At 41.1% G+C, this 16,431-nt stretch overlaps 1 protein-coding gene across 1 annotated transcript in view; it reads right to left on the bottom strand.

Moving 5' to 3' along the window:
- Pdia3 (protein disulfide isomerase family A member 3) overlaps nt 1–16,431 on the bottom strand; it is a 24,147-nt gene that overhangs the window by 4,295 nt on the left and 3,421 nt on the right. The window contains exons 2-7 of the mRNA XM_031371677.1: nt 10,553–10,631; nt 8,711–8,828; nt 6,809–6,916; nt 3,724–3,853; nt 1,097–1,213; nt 713–838 (exon numbers count right to left, since the gene is read on the bottom strand). Coding sequence (XP_031227537.1) covers nt 713–838; nt 1,097–1,213; nt 3,724–3,853; nt 6,809–6,916; nt 8,711–8,828; nt 10,553–10,631 — 678 coding nt within the window. The remainder of the gene's footprint in view (nt 1–712; nt 839–1,096; nt 1,214–3,723; nt 3,854–6,808; nt 6,917–8,710; nt 8,829–10,552; nt 10,632–16,431) is intronic.

Raw genomic sequence — 16,431 nt, 5'->3', positions numbered from 1 at the left:
AGCTGTACAGATGGCTGTGAGCCATCATGTGTGTGGCTGCTGGGAACTGAACTCAGGACCTCTGCCAGGCCTGCTTGCTCTGGCACAATTCACTATAGTTGTCTTCAGACACACCAGAAGAGAGCGTCTGATCTCATTACGGGTGGTTGTGAGCCACCATGTGGTTGCTGGGATCTGAACTCAGGACCTTTGGAAGAGCAGTCAGTGCTCTTACCCGCTGAGCCATCTCGCCAGCCCCTCAACTTCTTTTTAAAGACAGACTTTTATGCAGTCCAGATTAGCCACAAATTCAGTATGCAGCATGGATAACCTTAAAACTTCTGGTTGTCCTTCCCTACCTCTCAATGCTTGGATAACAGACCTGTGCCATCACACCCAGTTTTTGTTTTCAATGTGGTGCCATGGCTGGTGAGATGATTCAGCCTGACAGCCCAGAGTCTGATTCCAAGGACTCACAAGGTAGAAGAACAATAGGCAAGTTGTCTTTTGGTCTATACATGGTACATGGGCATGTGTAAGCATGCACGTACTTGATGCTTGAGAACCAAACCCAGGGCTTTGTGCACGCTAGGCAACCACTGTACCAACCATAGCCACATCAGCTTTCCATTTCCATCCAATCTTATAACCCAGGATAACAAGGTAAGATAGTTACAACTGTTAATAACAGGTAAACATGTCTACACAAGAGAAAGCACGTGGTTTTTATTACCTGTTTCTCCAGTAGTTGGAACCTTTAGCATTCTTCTCATAGTCCACCTCATAGTAAGCTGTGAGTAAGTCTTTGCCTTGTATCAAATCTTTATTATCTTCTGTCATATGAGGACAGAGACCAAAACTGAAATAGAGTAATCAATCCACTTATCAATGTGATAACATCTATAAGAGGGAGACATTATCAACACTTAATAATACAAGTACTGCAACATACAGGACTACTCTAAGAGGTAATGGGTCCACACGTTATAGGTTTAATATTATGTTGCAAAATTATAATCCCTTGTGTGGGTTTTATTTAAGCCAAAACATAGCTTGCCCAAGATTGAAGTAAACAAATCAAAAGGAAAGAAATCCCAGGCAGGAGAGAGGTACTCACATGCTTTCCTGAATAAACTTCTTGATCTTGCCACTGGTCATTTTCTTTTCAGTATATGACACCGTTTTGTCTTCAAACTTGTTAGTAAGATGTAACGGACGAAATATAGTGATCCCCCTTAAAGCAGAAGCAAAAAAAAAAAAAAAAGTGCCTTAGCAACAAATAGCAGAATTGTCTCTCAGATTTCTTTTAAAGCTCAGGATAAATTGAACACCTTTAATTTCAGCAGTCAGAATGCAGAGGTAAGTGGATCTCTATGAATTAGGCGGCCAGCCTGATCTACAAATCAGCCATACCAACATAGGGAGACCCTATGTCAAAAACCAAAAAACCGAGACAAGACAGGCATTGTTACACACCTGTAATTTCTGCATTTGGGAGGTAGAGGCAGCAGGATCACTACAGAGAGATCGAATTTAAAACATTCTGATATAGTTCAGAGTGCTTGCCTACCTTAGGTTCAATTCCTGGTTCCAAAACAGAAATAAAATAAAATGTTCAAACTACCTTTAAATAAACAAACAAATAAATATATGGCTGGAGAGATGGCTAAGCAGTTAATAGTTCTAGATTCCACCAAATGGAGGTAATAGCAATCTAATACCAGTTCCAAGGAACTCTGACTTCTGAGGGCCACCTATGTACACGGCCCAAGAACACACATGTAGGTAAAACATTAATAATACAATTGGTTTTTCTTTGAGGACAAGCCTCTCACTATAGCCTTTGCTGTTCTGGAGCTCACTATGTGGACTGTTGCCTGTGTCAGCCTCCCAACTGTAAACAAATCTTAAAAAAAAAAAAAAAAAACCCAGTATCTTATGTGCCACTTGTATGCCTGGTACATACAAAGGCTAGAAAAAGGCTTCATATAGTATCACCTATAACTAGGGTAAAATGGAACTGGTTTCATCCTTTTGTTTTTTTGTTTTTTTTTTTTTGAGGGTGTGTGTGTGTGTTTAGAGACAGGGTTTCTCTGTGTAGCCCTGGCTATCCTGGAACTCATTCTGTAGAGTAGGCTGGCCTTGAACTCAGAATCATCCTGTTTTTTAAGATTTGGAAGTTAGACCCATGTGGTCTTAGACACCTGTAATCTCAGTATTTGGGAGGTGAGATCAACAGAAGCTGTAACCTTAATTCTAGGGTAGCTAGCTATATATCTGTCGCTAGGCATGGTGGCAGCACTCAGAAGGCAGAGGCAGGTGGATCTCTGTGGAGATCTCAGGTGGAGCCTGGTCTACAAAGGGAGTGTAAAATAGCCAGGGCTCTGTTACAGTGAGAAATCCTGTCTCAAAAACAAAACAAAAACAATAAAAAACAAAATTAAAGATAAACAAAAATTAGAAATATGGGGGCTGGAGACTTGGCTTGGTGGCTAAGAGCATTTGATCCTGGCAGAGGATCCAGGTTCAATTTCTAGCACCCAGAGTCTCACCACTTCCCTGGACAGTAGGCATGCAAGTGGCACAGAGACACATACAGGCAAACGCACACAAAATAATAATAATAATAATAATAATAATAATAATAATAATAATAATAATAATATACTTGGTCCAACAACTTCAAAATTAATAGTGAAACTAACATTAGAACCATGAGCTCTTGAATTTCAATATAAGATTTATTAAATCCTTAATACCCAATGATTACCCTCAAAATTAAGGTGGTTAAACCAGCTTAGTGTTGGGAGAGAAAACTGGTGCCAAAATGTCCCTGACACCAGAGTTGACAGTAAATGTCTTTCCTATAATGTTGCTGTTTTGTGGCACATGCCTTTAATCCCAGCACTCAGGAGGTAGAGGCTGGCAGACCTCTGACTTGGAGACCAGTCTGGTCTATAGAGTGAGTTCTAGGACAGCCAGGAATACACAGAGAAACCCCAACACAAAAAAAAAGAAAAAAAATTATTAAGTAAATAAATAAAAAGCAGGTGTATGCCAACATGCTCAGGCTTTTTTTTTTTTTTTTTTTGGTTTTTCGAGACAGAGTTTCTCTGTGTAACCGTGGCTGTCCTGGAACTCACTCTGTAGACCAGGCTGGCCTCGAACTTAGAAATCCGCCTGCCTCTGCCTCCCAAGTGCTGGGATTAAAGGTGTGCGCCACCACCGCCCGGCAATGCTCAGGCTTTTTATATGGGTGCACAGCAAACACTTTACTGATGAGCTTTGATCTAGAAAAAATTCTCAATTAATAAATTGCCATACTCTACTTGGAAAAGCTCATCTACTAAGAATCATCTCCTTACTGGGCATAGTCCAGAGATAGGACTGCTGAAAGTTCAAATCTAGCTTGATCTATACAACAAGATCTTTCAAGATAAGGTCAACCATCTCCTGCTATGAAGTCTTTTCTTGTGACATGTCCCACAGAAGCCAGAAGGTGCCAGAACCCCTGGGATCATTATCCATAACTGTGAGCTGCTTGATGTGGGTGCTTGAAACTAAACTCTGGTCCTCTGCAAGACCAGAGTAACCACTGTGTCATCTCTCCACCCCTAGAGCTTTTTCTAATACTACTCAGCCCACAAAAAAAGGTAAAACCGCCCCTACTTTATAGCAAATGTAGAACAACACATATTTCTATACATATTTGCTTGTGTTAAATGCTTCAATTTGGTCACTTACTCTCCATTATCATCATACTCCTTCACCAGAGACTCAATGTTGGTGTGTGCAAATCGGTAGTTATCTCTCAAGTTGCTGGCTGCTTTTAGGAACTCAGAATGCCCATCACTGAATAAATCCCTGAAAAAACCTGCGTAGGAAATGTCAAACACAAGGAACAATCAGTGCTGTGACTTTCATTATTCAAAGCCTTCGCCCATCATGGATAACAATGTAATTCAGGCTAAGATGAGGCTGCTTTGGTACATGACGCACTACTCCATGCTCTACCCTTTAGAGAAACTGAAGGGAGAGGTTTGCTAGAACCCAAGGCTTTCCTCTACTTCTCTAAAATACATCTGGGAAACTGCCTCACACCTTAAATTTTAGTAATATTTTAGGTATTAAAAGATTTAAACAACATGGCAAAGGGGGCTGGGAGTTGACCCAGTGTTATTCTGGGTTCAATTCCCATACTCATAATACGACAGCCCAAAACTGTCCTAGCTCTAGAGAATCACACACACACACACACACACACACAGAAAAAACATCCACACATATAAAACAAAATAAAATTTTAAGCCAGATGTGGTGGTGCACAGGCTTTTAGTCCTAGCACCTGGGAGGCAGAAACAGGCAGATCTCTGGGAGTATACAACCAGCTTGCTCTACAGAGTGAGTTCCAGGACATTCTCTGGTCTATACAGAGAAATCCGTCCCAAAACAAACACTATAATCACTTTACCCCCCCCCCCCCATGCTTTGTCTTTATAGTTACTCTTAAGTGCCCTGGGAAAGAGAGCTGGGGGTGGGAGGAGACAGACAGACAGACAAGATTCTCTCTCTTTCCCTCCCTCCCTCCCTCCCTCTCTCTCTCTCTCTCTCTCTGTTGCTCTCGCTCTCCCTCCTTCCCTCCTCCCCTCCTCCCCCCATGCCTGTAATCCTAGAACTTAAAGAAACTACAGGCCACCGGGCAATGGTGTTGCACGCCTTTAATCCCAGCACTTGGGAGGCAGCGACAGGTGGATTTCTGAGTTCAAGGCCAGCCTGGTCTACAGTGTGAGTTCCAGGACAACCAGGGCTACACAGAGAAACCCTGTCTCGAAAAAACCAAAGAGACTACGGGCCAGTTCCAGTTCCAGGGTCATGAATTTTACTTATTAAGACCCTGTCTCAAATCCCTCTCCTCCCAAAATGAAATGATTGGGGAATGGGGACAGGGACACAACATGTGATGGGGGTATTTAAGAAATGACTACTGGGGCTGGAGAGATGGCTCAGTGGTTAATGGCACTATGTTGCTCTTCCAGGACCGGGGCTCAGTTCCCAGCACTAAAATGGTGGCTTGTGACCACCTATAACTTTTTAGTTCCAGGAGATCCTATGTCTTCCAAACTCTTTGGGATTTAGGCATACATGTAGTTCACGCACATACATGCAAGCAAAACATTCACACAAATTAAACAGATCAATAAAAAGGCTCCTTTAGTTATTAAAGGTTAATTATTAAGAAAGAAAAAAAAATATTTGTGTGTGAGTGAATAACTTGTTTTGGCAAGTACTCAAGGGAGCCAAATGGACATCAGTACCCCTGAAGCTGCAGTTACGGGTGTCCGTTAGGCACAACAACACTCTAGTTCTCTGGACAAGCAGCAAATACTTTTAAGCACTAAGCCATCTTTCTAGCACACATGGTAACATACAGAATTTGTTAAACCTAGATAAGTCAAATTTATATGGTAAAGTATCTGCTATTACAGAGAACCTGCTTTATTTTAGTGTTTAGAAGATTAACAAATCCAAACATTAGTTATAAGGTTATATTTAAGTGGTTTTTGTTTTTAAAGAGGGTAAAAGGTCTGCTATTACTATGTACTTCTGTCTAGAACAAGAGCCTGCCTGTCGTCTTCTCCCAAGAGCTGGGGCTAAAGACGTGTGCCAGTACACCCACCTGAGGCTAAAGTTTTTTGTTTCTTGAGACAGGGGTTCTTCTGTGTAGCCCTGGCTGTCCTATCTCTGTAGACCAGGCTGTCCTTGAACAAGAGATCCACCTGCTCTGCCTCCCAAGTGATGGGAGTAAAGGTGTGTGTCCCCACTGGCTTCCTGCCCATAATCAAATCTCTCCTTGTTACATGCATTCCTTCTATGAGATGCAACCAAAGAGACCTGCACCAGAACTTAAAATACCACTGTCTTTTTTTGAACATTCAATTTTAAGACAAATCTCTTTTCTTTGCATATGATCCAGCCTCAGGTATTTAAAGCTACAGAAATTTGACCCATACAACCACAAAGATAGCTATAAAAATTAATAGACACTGAAGTTGATGATTTAATTTGTATTCTCTTGCCTTAAACCTTATTATCAGTTAACTACATATTTTTAAAAAAGATTTATATATTTATTATATGTAAGTACATTGTAGCTCTCTTCAGACACACACCAAGAGAGGGTATTCAACCTCACTACAGATGGTTGTGAGCCACCATGTGGTTGCTGGGATTTGAACTCAGGACCTCCGGAAGAACAGTCAGTGCTCTTAACCTCTGAGCCATCTCTCCAGCCCTACACATTTTTTCTTTAGCTCTCTGAGTTAAGGAAGGGACAGAGCAAGAACAAATAGCTCTGTGCAGGAGTGAGGAGACAGGTTAAAATTTTAGCACTGTGGGATAGGGGCAGAGGGTAAGTCAACACTTCTATTCTGGTCTTTTTTAAGTATAGAATAGAGTTTATTTAGGGCATGGGGAGGGGAGTTAAGAGAGTAGTAGAGGCAGAGAAAGGCAGAGAGAAGGAGAAGTGGAGAACAGCCATGGCCACGTGGAGAGAAAGGGGGAAAGGAATGGTGAGCAAGGGGGCAAGAGGCAAGAAAGAGGCAAGAGCAAAAGAGAAGCTCTATTCTGGTCTTTTAACTGAATTTAAACCCTTATATCTGTAAGAATATAAACCCACACAAGATCCCATTCTCTTTCCCTGTTATAGCATGTTGACTCAGCTCTGTCAGTTATCATTTAACTGCTTCAAGTTTGCCTAAGGTACTTTAACTTTGTGGCTTTGCAAAAAATCCAATCAATTTTGTGGCATAAACAAGCACCTGCTACTTACCCACCACTGAGGCATCTTTATCACTAATGAACTTCTTAAATTCTTCCTCAGTCCTGAGAGGAACTGACGCTGGGCCTGCTTGTTTCTTCAAGTGGCTGACAATTCCATCTTAGAAGATAAAAGTTAGATTAACACATATACAATTTTTGGAGAAGGATTGGAATAATTCAAAGTGTACAACAACATGTTTTCAATTAATGTTTCCAACTCCCGTCCTTAAACTATCCAGTTTCTTTCCTATATATGAAAGTTAAGCTTCAGTTTGTACATCTTTCTACTTGATTTGGTAATCAGTATATCCTTTTAAAATACACACACACACACACAAAGAAAGAGAGAGAAAATATCACATTCTTTTACCTTAAAATATATACTTCAAACAAACTCACCTACCTCCCTCTCTCTCTCTCAGGGTGGTGGTATTATGAACTCACAGCTTCCTGCCTATTTCTACCTCTCATAAAACTGTACTCCTTTCTTTTACACGGGCCTCTTAGCCTAGGTTGTGTAGCAGAGGCTTGCTCTGTCTTCTGCCTGCCACCTCAATCTTTCCAAGTGCCAGGGTTACAAGGATGCACTACTAAGCCCAACTCAAGTGGTTTTGGTTTTTTAACATGGTATATATTAACATAGTATATGTAATACACAGAAGTAATTCATACCCCAAATAATGAGCTGTAACAATCTCTATTCTCCCACCCCCACCCCACTTTTTAAAAAGGAAGCTTTATTGTGTGTGAGGTATGACAGCACTGGTGTGGAAGTCAAGGGGAAACCTGCAGAACTTAGTCCTTCTTCCCCTTCCATGTGGGTTCTGGAGATTATCACATTTAGCAGTGGGTGCCTTTACCCACTGAGCCACCCCGACAGCCTTACAATCATTTATTACAGCTGCAGAGTGTTTTTTGGATTTACATACAATGATTTATTTAACCCATGACAACTGACATTTATTTCTATCTTTTGCTTTTTCAAAAGATTGTCCGCAAGTAAATTTCTTCACAGTAACTTTCTAGAAATAAATCCATAGTCAAAAAGTAGAGGAATGCATAGCTGTTAAGCTGCTTTCCTGAGCTGTACGTAACATGTATAGAATAATATAATATACATAATATAATAATCTCTCTCCTTCTGCTAGCCAGAAAACAAACTCCAGAAAGCAGGACCAGTGCTTTGTTATGAACACCAACACCCCTATCCAGAGTAGCTGACATAGAGTAGATAAAACTGATAACAATTATCAAATGAAAACATGCTTAGCTGAGCTTGTATTTGAAGTTCAAGTATTTTCTATATTACTTCATAACAAGTCATTTAGACAAAAAAGCTTTCTGTTACTTAACAAGTTGACCTCTAAAATGAGAATTTTAATGATTTTAAGTATAGAACAACAATTTCCCCCCCCCACTACTAAGAATAAAACATTCATTTAGGGGTTAGTTCATGCCTGCACTTGAGGGCTCCCTATCCCTTTCTCAGCCACCCCCCAAATCATTGGGGGGAAAAAAAATCAGCACATCTATTCTAGGCTAGTTTGGATTACACAATAAAATCTTAATAAAACAAAATGCTAATTCAATTTCCAGAATGTAATTTCCAATTACAAGGAAATGTTCAATTTCTAAGGCATGTACGGTGGTACATGCCTATAATGCCATCACCTGTAAAAATGGAGACAGGAGGATTAGAAATTTAAGCTTAAACTGTGTGGAAATGGTACACAACTTTAATCTCAGCACTTGGAAGGCAGAAGCAAGCTGATCTCTGCAAATTCCAGGTCATCCTGGTCTACATTTTGAGTTCCAGGACAGCCTGAGCTTCATAATGAGACCCTGTTTCAAAAATACAAAAAGAAAGTTAAACTTAGCCTGGGTCAGTCAGATGGAAATCCAGGACCCTTACCAGCAGTCCTAGGCCCATCATAAGCACCGGCTTCTTCACCATCTCTAAAGATCTTAAGAGTTGGGTAGCCACTGACTCCATACTTATTACAGGTGTTTGTGTTGGCAGTGCAATCCACCTAAAGATTAGAGCAAGAGTTATTTAGTTATCTAAGTGCCTGCTGCAAGATCTCCTAATAGTCCCAAATATTAAGACTGGCTATCCCCACAGAGGATCAATACTTCTTGGCATATGTACTATAGGTCATTAGACCTTAAGGATGTATGGGTGTTATCTACCTAGATCATTAACTGCCCAAGAGGTGATTTAGATTTTATATTCCTTAGCTTTATATAAAAATTCTAAACCTAATACTTCTTACATTCTTTCTTTCTTTTTTTTTTCTTTCTTTTTTTCGAGACAGGGTTTCTCTGTGTAGCCCTGGCTGTCCTGGAACTCACTCTGTAGACCAGGCTGGCCTCGAACTCAGAAATCCGCCTGCCTCTGCATCCCAAGTGCTGGGATTAAAGGCGTGTGCCACCACTGCCTGGCTCTTACATTATTTCAAATATTGGTCCCCCTCCCCCATTTCATGGTAGGCATCAAACCTACTGCTCTACCACTAGGCTACACTCTCAGTTCTGACAATGACTTACTTGGTAACAATCAACACTGGAGGTATGTACTTAGTATATCCACCCTTTAGCGGGGATAGGATATAACTTGACTTAGCAAATAATCAGTTTATCAGTGAATGCATCAATGTTTGTTACATAAAAGCAAACAGCTGGTTTAAAACCACAGGAAATACATTAACCTTCTAAGATTCTGAGGTTTGATCCTTATGTCCTAAGGTTGGTGGAGTGAGGTTTAGAGAACTGATGTTACGGCCTTACAAACCCCTGAATAGCTTTATGCTATTTTTATGCCCAGTCACACGACATAAAAAATTACAACATGATTTTTTTACTATGGCAAGTTGCTTAATTTCAAAAACAAAGTACCTATCTGAAGTTAGCAGAGATAATACCTTTAAACTGGGACAGCTATGGGCTTATTACTTCAGAATGCTACGGAATGGTAAAATTTATTAAACATCACTGTCTCTGCCCATTTCTGTTGTGAGGCAACGTCTCAGGTAGCTCAGGCTGGTTTTGAACTTTTTTAAATCTTGCCTTTACCTCCAAATGCTGGCATCATGGGCCACTACCACAGCTGGCTCTTAAAAACACTATGAAAACAAATACCAGCCTTACAATTAACTACTTGGTTAATACCCCACCTATTTCTTCCCAGATCTCATCACTGACCATTAACAGGATAGATTATAGAACTCAGTAATTATTTTCCTTCTCATCTTTAAAAGAAAAAAAGATTTATTTATTTATTTATTATATGTAAGTACACTGTAGCTGTCTATCCTTCTCATCCTTAAAGCTGTACTTCTGTTGTTTTTGTTTGCCCCTTGGTTCTCATTCATCACGCTCTATTATTATTACTTCTTTTTTTTTTTGTATAAATGTTTTGTCTGCATGTATATGTACCAGGTGCATGCAGTGCCTGTAGAGGTCAGCAGAGGGCATCTGTTCTCTGGAACTGGAATTAAGAATGGTTTTGAGACACCAAGTGAGGTACTGGGAAACGAACTCCAAGTGCTTTTAACCACTGAACCATCTCTCAAGCACCCCTTGCCCCCATATGGTTTTATATACTTTAAAGTACTTGGGCCAGTAAGATGGCTAAGCATGTAAAGGGGCTTGTTGCCAAGCCTAAGGACTCACATGGGTCCATGCACACCCACCCACATATACATGTAATAAAATATATTCCATACTCCTTTCTAGTGACCACACTGATGCTCACCTTTGCTAATGGGACTATTCCTTTTAATCTGGTTGCTGCAGCTTCATATTCAGGGGCAAGCCTCTTGCAGTGTCCACACCTATGTTTAAAAAAAAAAAAAAAAAGCCAGATTCTTAGTTTAACACAAACTTATTGATGTTTTGTACTCATCATACTACCCTTTTCTTTTTTCCTGAAGACAGGGTCTTGTTACACAATCCAGGCTGTGATCACCCTTTTTCTACCTCTCTCGCACTGACTGTAGGGATGCTATGCCAATTATTCTACTACAAAATAATACCTGAGACTTCTGATATTTGAGTCATGGCTTGTTTGCTTTGTTTTCTGAGACAGGGTTTTGTTTTTTTTTTGAGACAGGGTTTCTCTGTGTAGCCCTAGCTGTCCTGGAACTCACTCTGTAGACCAGGCTGGCCTCGAACTCGGAAATCCGCCTGCCTCTGCCTCCCAAGTGCTGGGATTAAAGGCTATTTTTTTTAAGTCTAGATATGTTTATTCCTTTTTGAACATTAACCCATGAATTAATGCATAGGGAATAGACTCCAGCCACTCAGGCCCCTCTCCCTTCGTTTTACAAGTGTGCATCTCTTAGAACTGCTCTTAACTTGTTTGTTTACAACAATGCCAACAGCATTTGTAGCTACAGACAGCATGTGACAGTATAGACTTTTCCAGTTGTGCCAAAGTGACACTTATAGGATATTCCTTTTTGAATAGTGCCATTCTGTTTAGTCTACAATATAATCCTTCTCACAGAGTTGCATCTATGGGGCCAAAGGAACAATTCAATGTTTCTTTTCCTTTTCCTTCTTTTTTCCCCCAAGATAGGGTTTCTCTGTGTAGTCCTAACTGTCCTGGAACTCTCAATACAGATTGGACTGGTCTTGGGCTCAAAGACCTGCCTAGTTCTGCCTCTCAAGTACTGGGATATTTAAAGAAAAAAAGGTGTGTACACACATGGCAATTATTTTTATTATATTAAAATAATTGGAATCTGTATCTTATTAATAATTCAAATATATTCATGGAACCACTGAGTTGACCGGCAGTTAAAGGTACTTGCTGATGACCTGAGCCCCTCTGGGATCTACATGGCAAGAGAAAGACTGATTCCTAAAAAGGGTCCTCTGAAGCACCGTGGCATGTACACACCCACATCTGTCAATGTGCACAAAAAAGAAAAAAAAATGCAATAAAGTCTTTTTTAAAAAAGGCAAATGTGGGGCTGGAGAGATGGCCCAGCTGTTAAGAGCAATGACTGCTCTTCCAGAGATCCTGAGTTCAATTCCCAGGAACCACATGGTGGTTCACAACCATCTGTAATGAGGATCCAATGCCCTCTTCTGGTGTGTCTGAAGAAAGCAACAATGTACTCACATACATTAAATAAATAAATATTAAAAAAGAAAAGAAAAAGAAAAAAGGCACAGCTGTTCCTGTGCGAGGCAATCCAGACCCAGAAAGACAAATATGCTATGTATTCAATAAATGGATATTAGCTGTTAAGTAAAGGACAAACAAACTACAATCCACAGTCTGAGAGAAGCTAAGTAACAAGAAGGGCTCTAGGAAGAGCCATAGGCTCTCCCTGGGACGGGGGAATAGCATACATTTTGTGGGTGTACTGGGGCAGGTGGGCATGAGAACAGTAGGGGTCAGGTGAGGGAGGGAAGGACAGAGGGAGAGTATGGGAAGAAACAACAGCCTTGATACGGGCTTGTGCCCTATCTTACTGCATCTTGTTATGCCACGTTAGGTTAATATCCCTGAAGGACCACTCTTCTCTGAAAGGATGAGGAGGGCGGAGGTAGGGGGATAACTGAAGGGACTAGAGGGTGGGCAGCTGTGGTTGGAATGTATTGTATGAGAGTAAAATAAACACATTAAAAAATATATAAACCATATTTTGAAAGCATCTAGGATGTCACTGACTACATGAAGAACTGTTACTTTATATCTCATTAAGAAAAAAGATATGTTAGCTAGGTAGTGGTAGGGCATGCTTTTATTCCCAGCACTCAGGAGACAGGCATATCTTGAGTTCAAGGCCAGCCTGGTCTACACAGTGAGTTCCAGAACAGCCAGGGTCATACAGAAAACTTTTTTCTTCTTCTTCTTTTTTTTGTTTTGTTTTTCGAGACAGGGTTTCTCTGTGTAGCCCTGGCTGTCCTGGAATTTACTCTGTAGACCAGGCTGGCCTCGAACTCAGAAATCCACCTGCCTCTGCCTCCCAAGTGCTGGGATTAAAGGCATGCGCCACCACTGCCTGGCACACAGAAAACTGTTGTTTCGAGAGTCAATGCAGCCGAAACCTTCCTGTACCCCTTCCTGCTTATATACTCCTCCATCTTGAATTTGGTGTCTATCATTTGGTCTTTTTATACAATCTTTCCTTCTAAGACAGGATCTCATTATGTGACTGCAGCTGGCCTCTAGAGTTCAGGGTGGCTTGAGCAACCATACTTGGTGTGGCCCTTTTATATTTTTAATAAATGTGTATGGTTGTGCAAGATGGCTAAGTAAGTAAATATACTTGCCACTAAGCCAGAGTTTGCTTCCAGTATGATGCAAAGAGGAAATGGCTCTGGATGGTCATCCTCTGAGACACACACACATGTAAACAGAATCCCAGGTGTGCTGTCTCTTTTGTACTACTACTTGGTTCTTCATTCAAACTTTGACAGTTTCTCAATAGGCGTCCTAAAGACCCCAGAGAAAATACACACGTACAGTTTTGGGGTTTTTGTTTGTTTGTTTTCTTTTTTAAAAATTGTGTAACTCCTTTGGACTAGAGTTACAGATACAGATGCTGGGAATGGAATTTGGTTCCTCTGCAAAAGCAAAATTCACTCTTACTCACTGAGCCATCTCACCAGCCTGTTTTCTGAGACAGTCTCTTAAAAATTCTTTATCTAGACTACTTTTCAGAAGCACAATACTTTGTAGCCAAAGATCATCCTTCAACACCTCTGACCCACCACCACCTCCCAAATTTTGGGGAATTGTACCACACTGCCTGGCCTTTTCCTCCTGTTTTCTATTTTTGCTTGCCTATAGGGAAAACAGAACTCATCAACCTTCTCAAAGTGATCCCTCTGCAACCCACTGGGCTTTTGAAGAGATAATATACAGCTGGTGCTAGCTGTATACTGACAAGAACATGTCACACAGACAAATGCACGGGAAGTATACCTGTGGGACTGTTAGGACTTTGTGGATAGAAGAGCAGGTGTTTCTGGCAGCCCTCTGGGAAAAGTCTATCAGCCTATGTTTTGATCACCTCTCATGGTCATGTGAACCACCTAACTGTAAAACCAGGCTTTCTGCCACCTGTTTTCTAACACAGTGTTGAAACTCAAGTAAGATTTTGTTTTGTTTCCCTTTAAATACAGGGTCCTACTCTGTAGTTCCAGCCTATCTTGAAACTATATAGCCCAACATAGCATCACCAGGCCATGATGCTCCCCCTTCAGCTTAGTGTATCTATTATTAAATCAGTGCCTTCTGCACTTCACTCTATATAGCCCTCCAGCTGGTTAGGCTCAGAGTCACATTGAAAGAAGAGAGAAAAGGCACTTGATGCTGATTCATAGTGTTCAGCTCACTTGCTCTCAAGACATAATCTCACTAGGTAGCCCTGGCTGTCCTAGAACTTACAGCAATCTTCTGCCTCTCCCTCTGAAGTGCTTTTTGTTTTTGAGACAGGGTTTCCCTGTGTAGCCCTGGCTGTCCTGGAACTCACTCTGTAGACCAGGCTGGCCTCAAACTCAGAAATCTGCCTGCCTCTGCCTCCCAAGTGCTGGGATTAAAGGCATATGCCACCACCACCTGGCCCTCTGAAGTGTTTTCAATCCAGTTTTCAAGTTTAAAAAGAACACATTTTTAAGGCTATATTATCTGGTTTGGGTTTTTAAGTAAGGCTTCAGAGAGGAAAGAGTGGGGAATTCAAGTAAGGTAAACAGCAGAGCTAATATATAAGAAGTCTGTTTTCAGACAATCATGAAAGCAAGAAACATGTACTATGACTACAGTTAACAACATATTGCACAGGAAAGGAAACAGAGACAGCAGTCACCTAGATTAACATAGTAGTTAATGCTTAGGCAGCAGAAGGAGAGATTTCATTCCATCTTTTCTCAGGTAGGATCTTTTTAAAGTAGCCCAGGCAGTTTCAAACTTACAGTTTCCTTTTCTCAGCTTCTGAAAACCTGGGCTAACAGGCACATCACACTAAGCCTGTCTCTTGCTGTGTATTGGCTATTGTAGTAGCTATCAAAAGTAAAGCAAAAGTTAACATCTTTACCTCACCTCTCCTGAAAAATAAGAGAAAAAAACTGACAACTTTATAAATACACGTAAAAATAGTCAGGTGTGATAGCAGGTGGATCTCTTGAGTTTGAAGCCAACCAACTTGGTCTACACAGTGAGATTTAGTCTCCAAAAAGAAAAAAGAGCATTAAAATAAATTATGTAAAGCTGATGAGAATCCCCAAGCCTGGCACAAAGGCACATACCCACAATACCATCCATCTCACCAGCCCATTTTGAGACAGTCTCAAAGTTCAAGGCCAAGCCAGGCTTATAAACTAATCCTTTAACTGGGGGAGGGGAGGGACAAAAAAAGAGGGAGAGGGAAGGGTGAGAGAAGAGAGTGGATTCAAGATGGAGATGTAGCTCAGCTGCAGAATGTTTCCTTACAGTGGGTAATGCCTGGGGCTCAGTTTCCAGCACTGGGATGGGAGCAATGCAGTGGCAATGACATAAGTCAGTAGATGACAGCACCTAGAAATCTGCTACACTTGCCTGACAACTGGAAAGTCCCAGAATCCATGTAAAGGTGGAAGGAGTAAACAAGCACCATTAATCTGTCCTTGACCCCACAATACTAAGAATTTTTTTCAAGAGACAGAGAGTTGGAGAGATGGCTCAGCAGTTAAAAGCACTTGCTATGGGAGGCAGAGGCAGGCAGATTTCTGAGTTCGAGGCCGGCCTGGTCAACAGAGTGAGTTCCAGGACAGCCAGGGCTACACAGAGAAACCCTGTCTGGAAAAAAAAAAAAAAAAAAAAAGACCCTAATAGATGCAAATTTATGTTTGGTCCTTCTTTGCTTTAGCAGAACCATTTGGAAAGAATTGGGAGATGTGTCACTCAAGGGAGGGATGTCCAGCCTTGAAGTCTGAAAAACTCTTATCATTCCCATTTAGCTCTTTCTGCTTCAAGGTTGTTGCCTCAACATGTGAGCAGAGCCCTCAGGAACTGCTCCCTGCCATGATGGTCATGGACTCTAAGTCTCTGAAACTGTAAATCTTTCACTCTGTAGACAGGCTGGCCTCGAACTCAGAAATCCGCCTGTCTATGCCTCCCAAGTGCTGGGATCAAAGGCGTGCCACCACTGCCCGGCAAAACTGTAAATCTTGAACAAACTTTTAATAAACTCTTTAACAAATTGGCTTGGTCATGTTTCGTCACAGCAATAGAAAAGTTACTAAGATACAATGAGTCTGGGAAGAAACAATCTGAAGCACCAACTCTCTGAGATGATACTTAGCAGATAACCCAATATGCATTACTCAGTAACTATTTTAGCCTCTGATAGAAAGCAGATAGTTCTTTCCTTGTAGGAGAAGGATTAATGAGTTAATTGTGCAGGGAAGGACAAAGTTGCAATGAAATCTCAAATGCTGAAGAGATGACTGGGAAAGAAAGAAAGGAGATCCAAGTTAAAGAAGAATAGAATAAAACCAACCAACCAACCAACCAACAACAAACACTAGGCTACATGTGATGGAGAAATCCCAGAGCTCAGGAGGCAGGGGCAGATGAATCGCTGTGAATTTAATACTTGCCTGGTCTACATAGAGAGTTCCAGTCCAGCCAGAGCT

The sequence above is a fragment of the Mastomys coucha genome, unplaced genomic scaffold (genome assembly GCF_008632895.1).
Source record: "Mastomys coucha isolate ucsf_1 unplaced genomic scaffold, UCSF_Mcou_1 pScaffold15, whole genome shotgun sequence".
In the NCBI taxonomy this organism is placed as follows: Eukaryota; Metazoa; Chordata; class Mammalia; order Rodentia; family Muridae; genus Mastomys; species Mastomys coucha.
The sequence above is the reverse complement of the archived record's forward strand: the minus strand, read 5'-3'. Positions and strand labels throughout refer to the sequence as shown.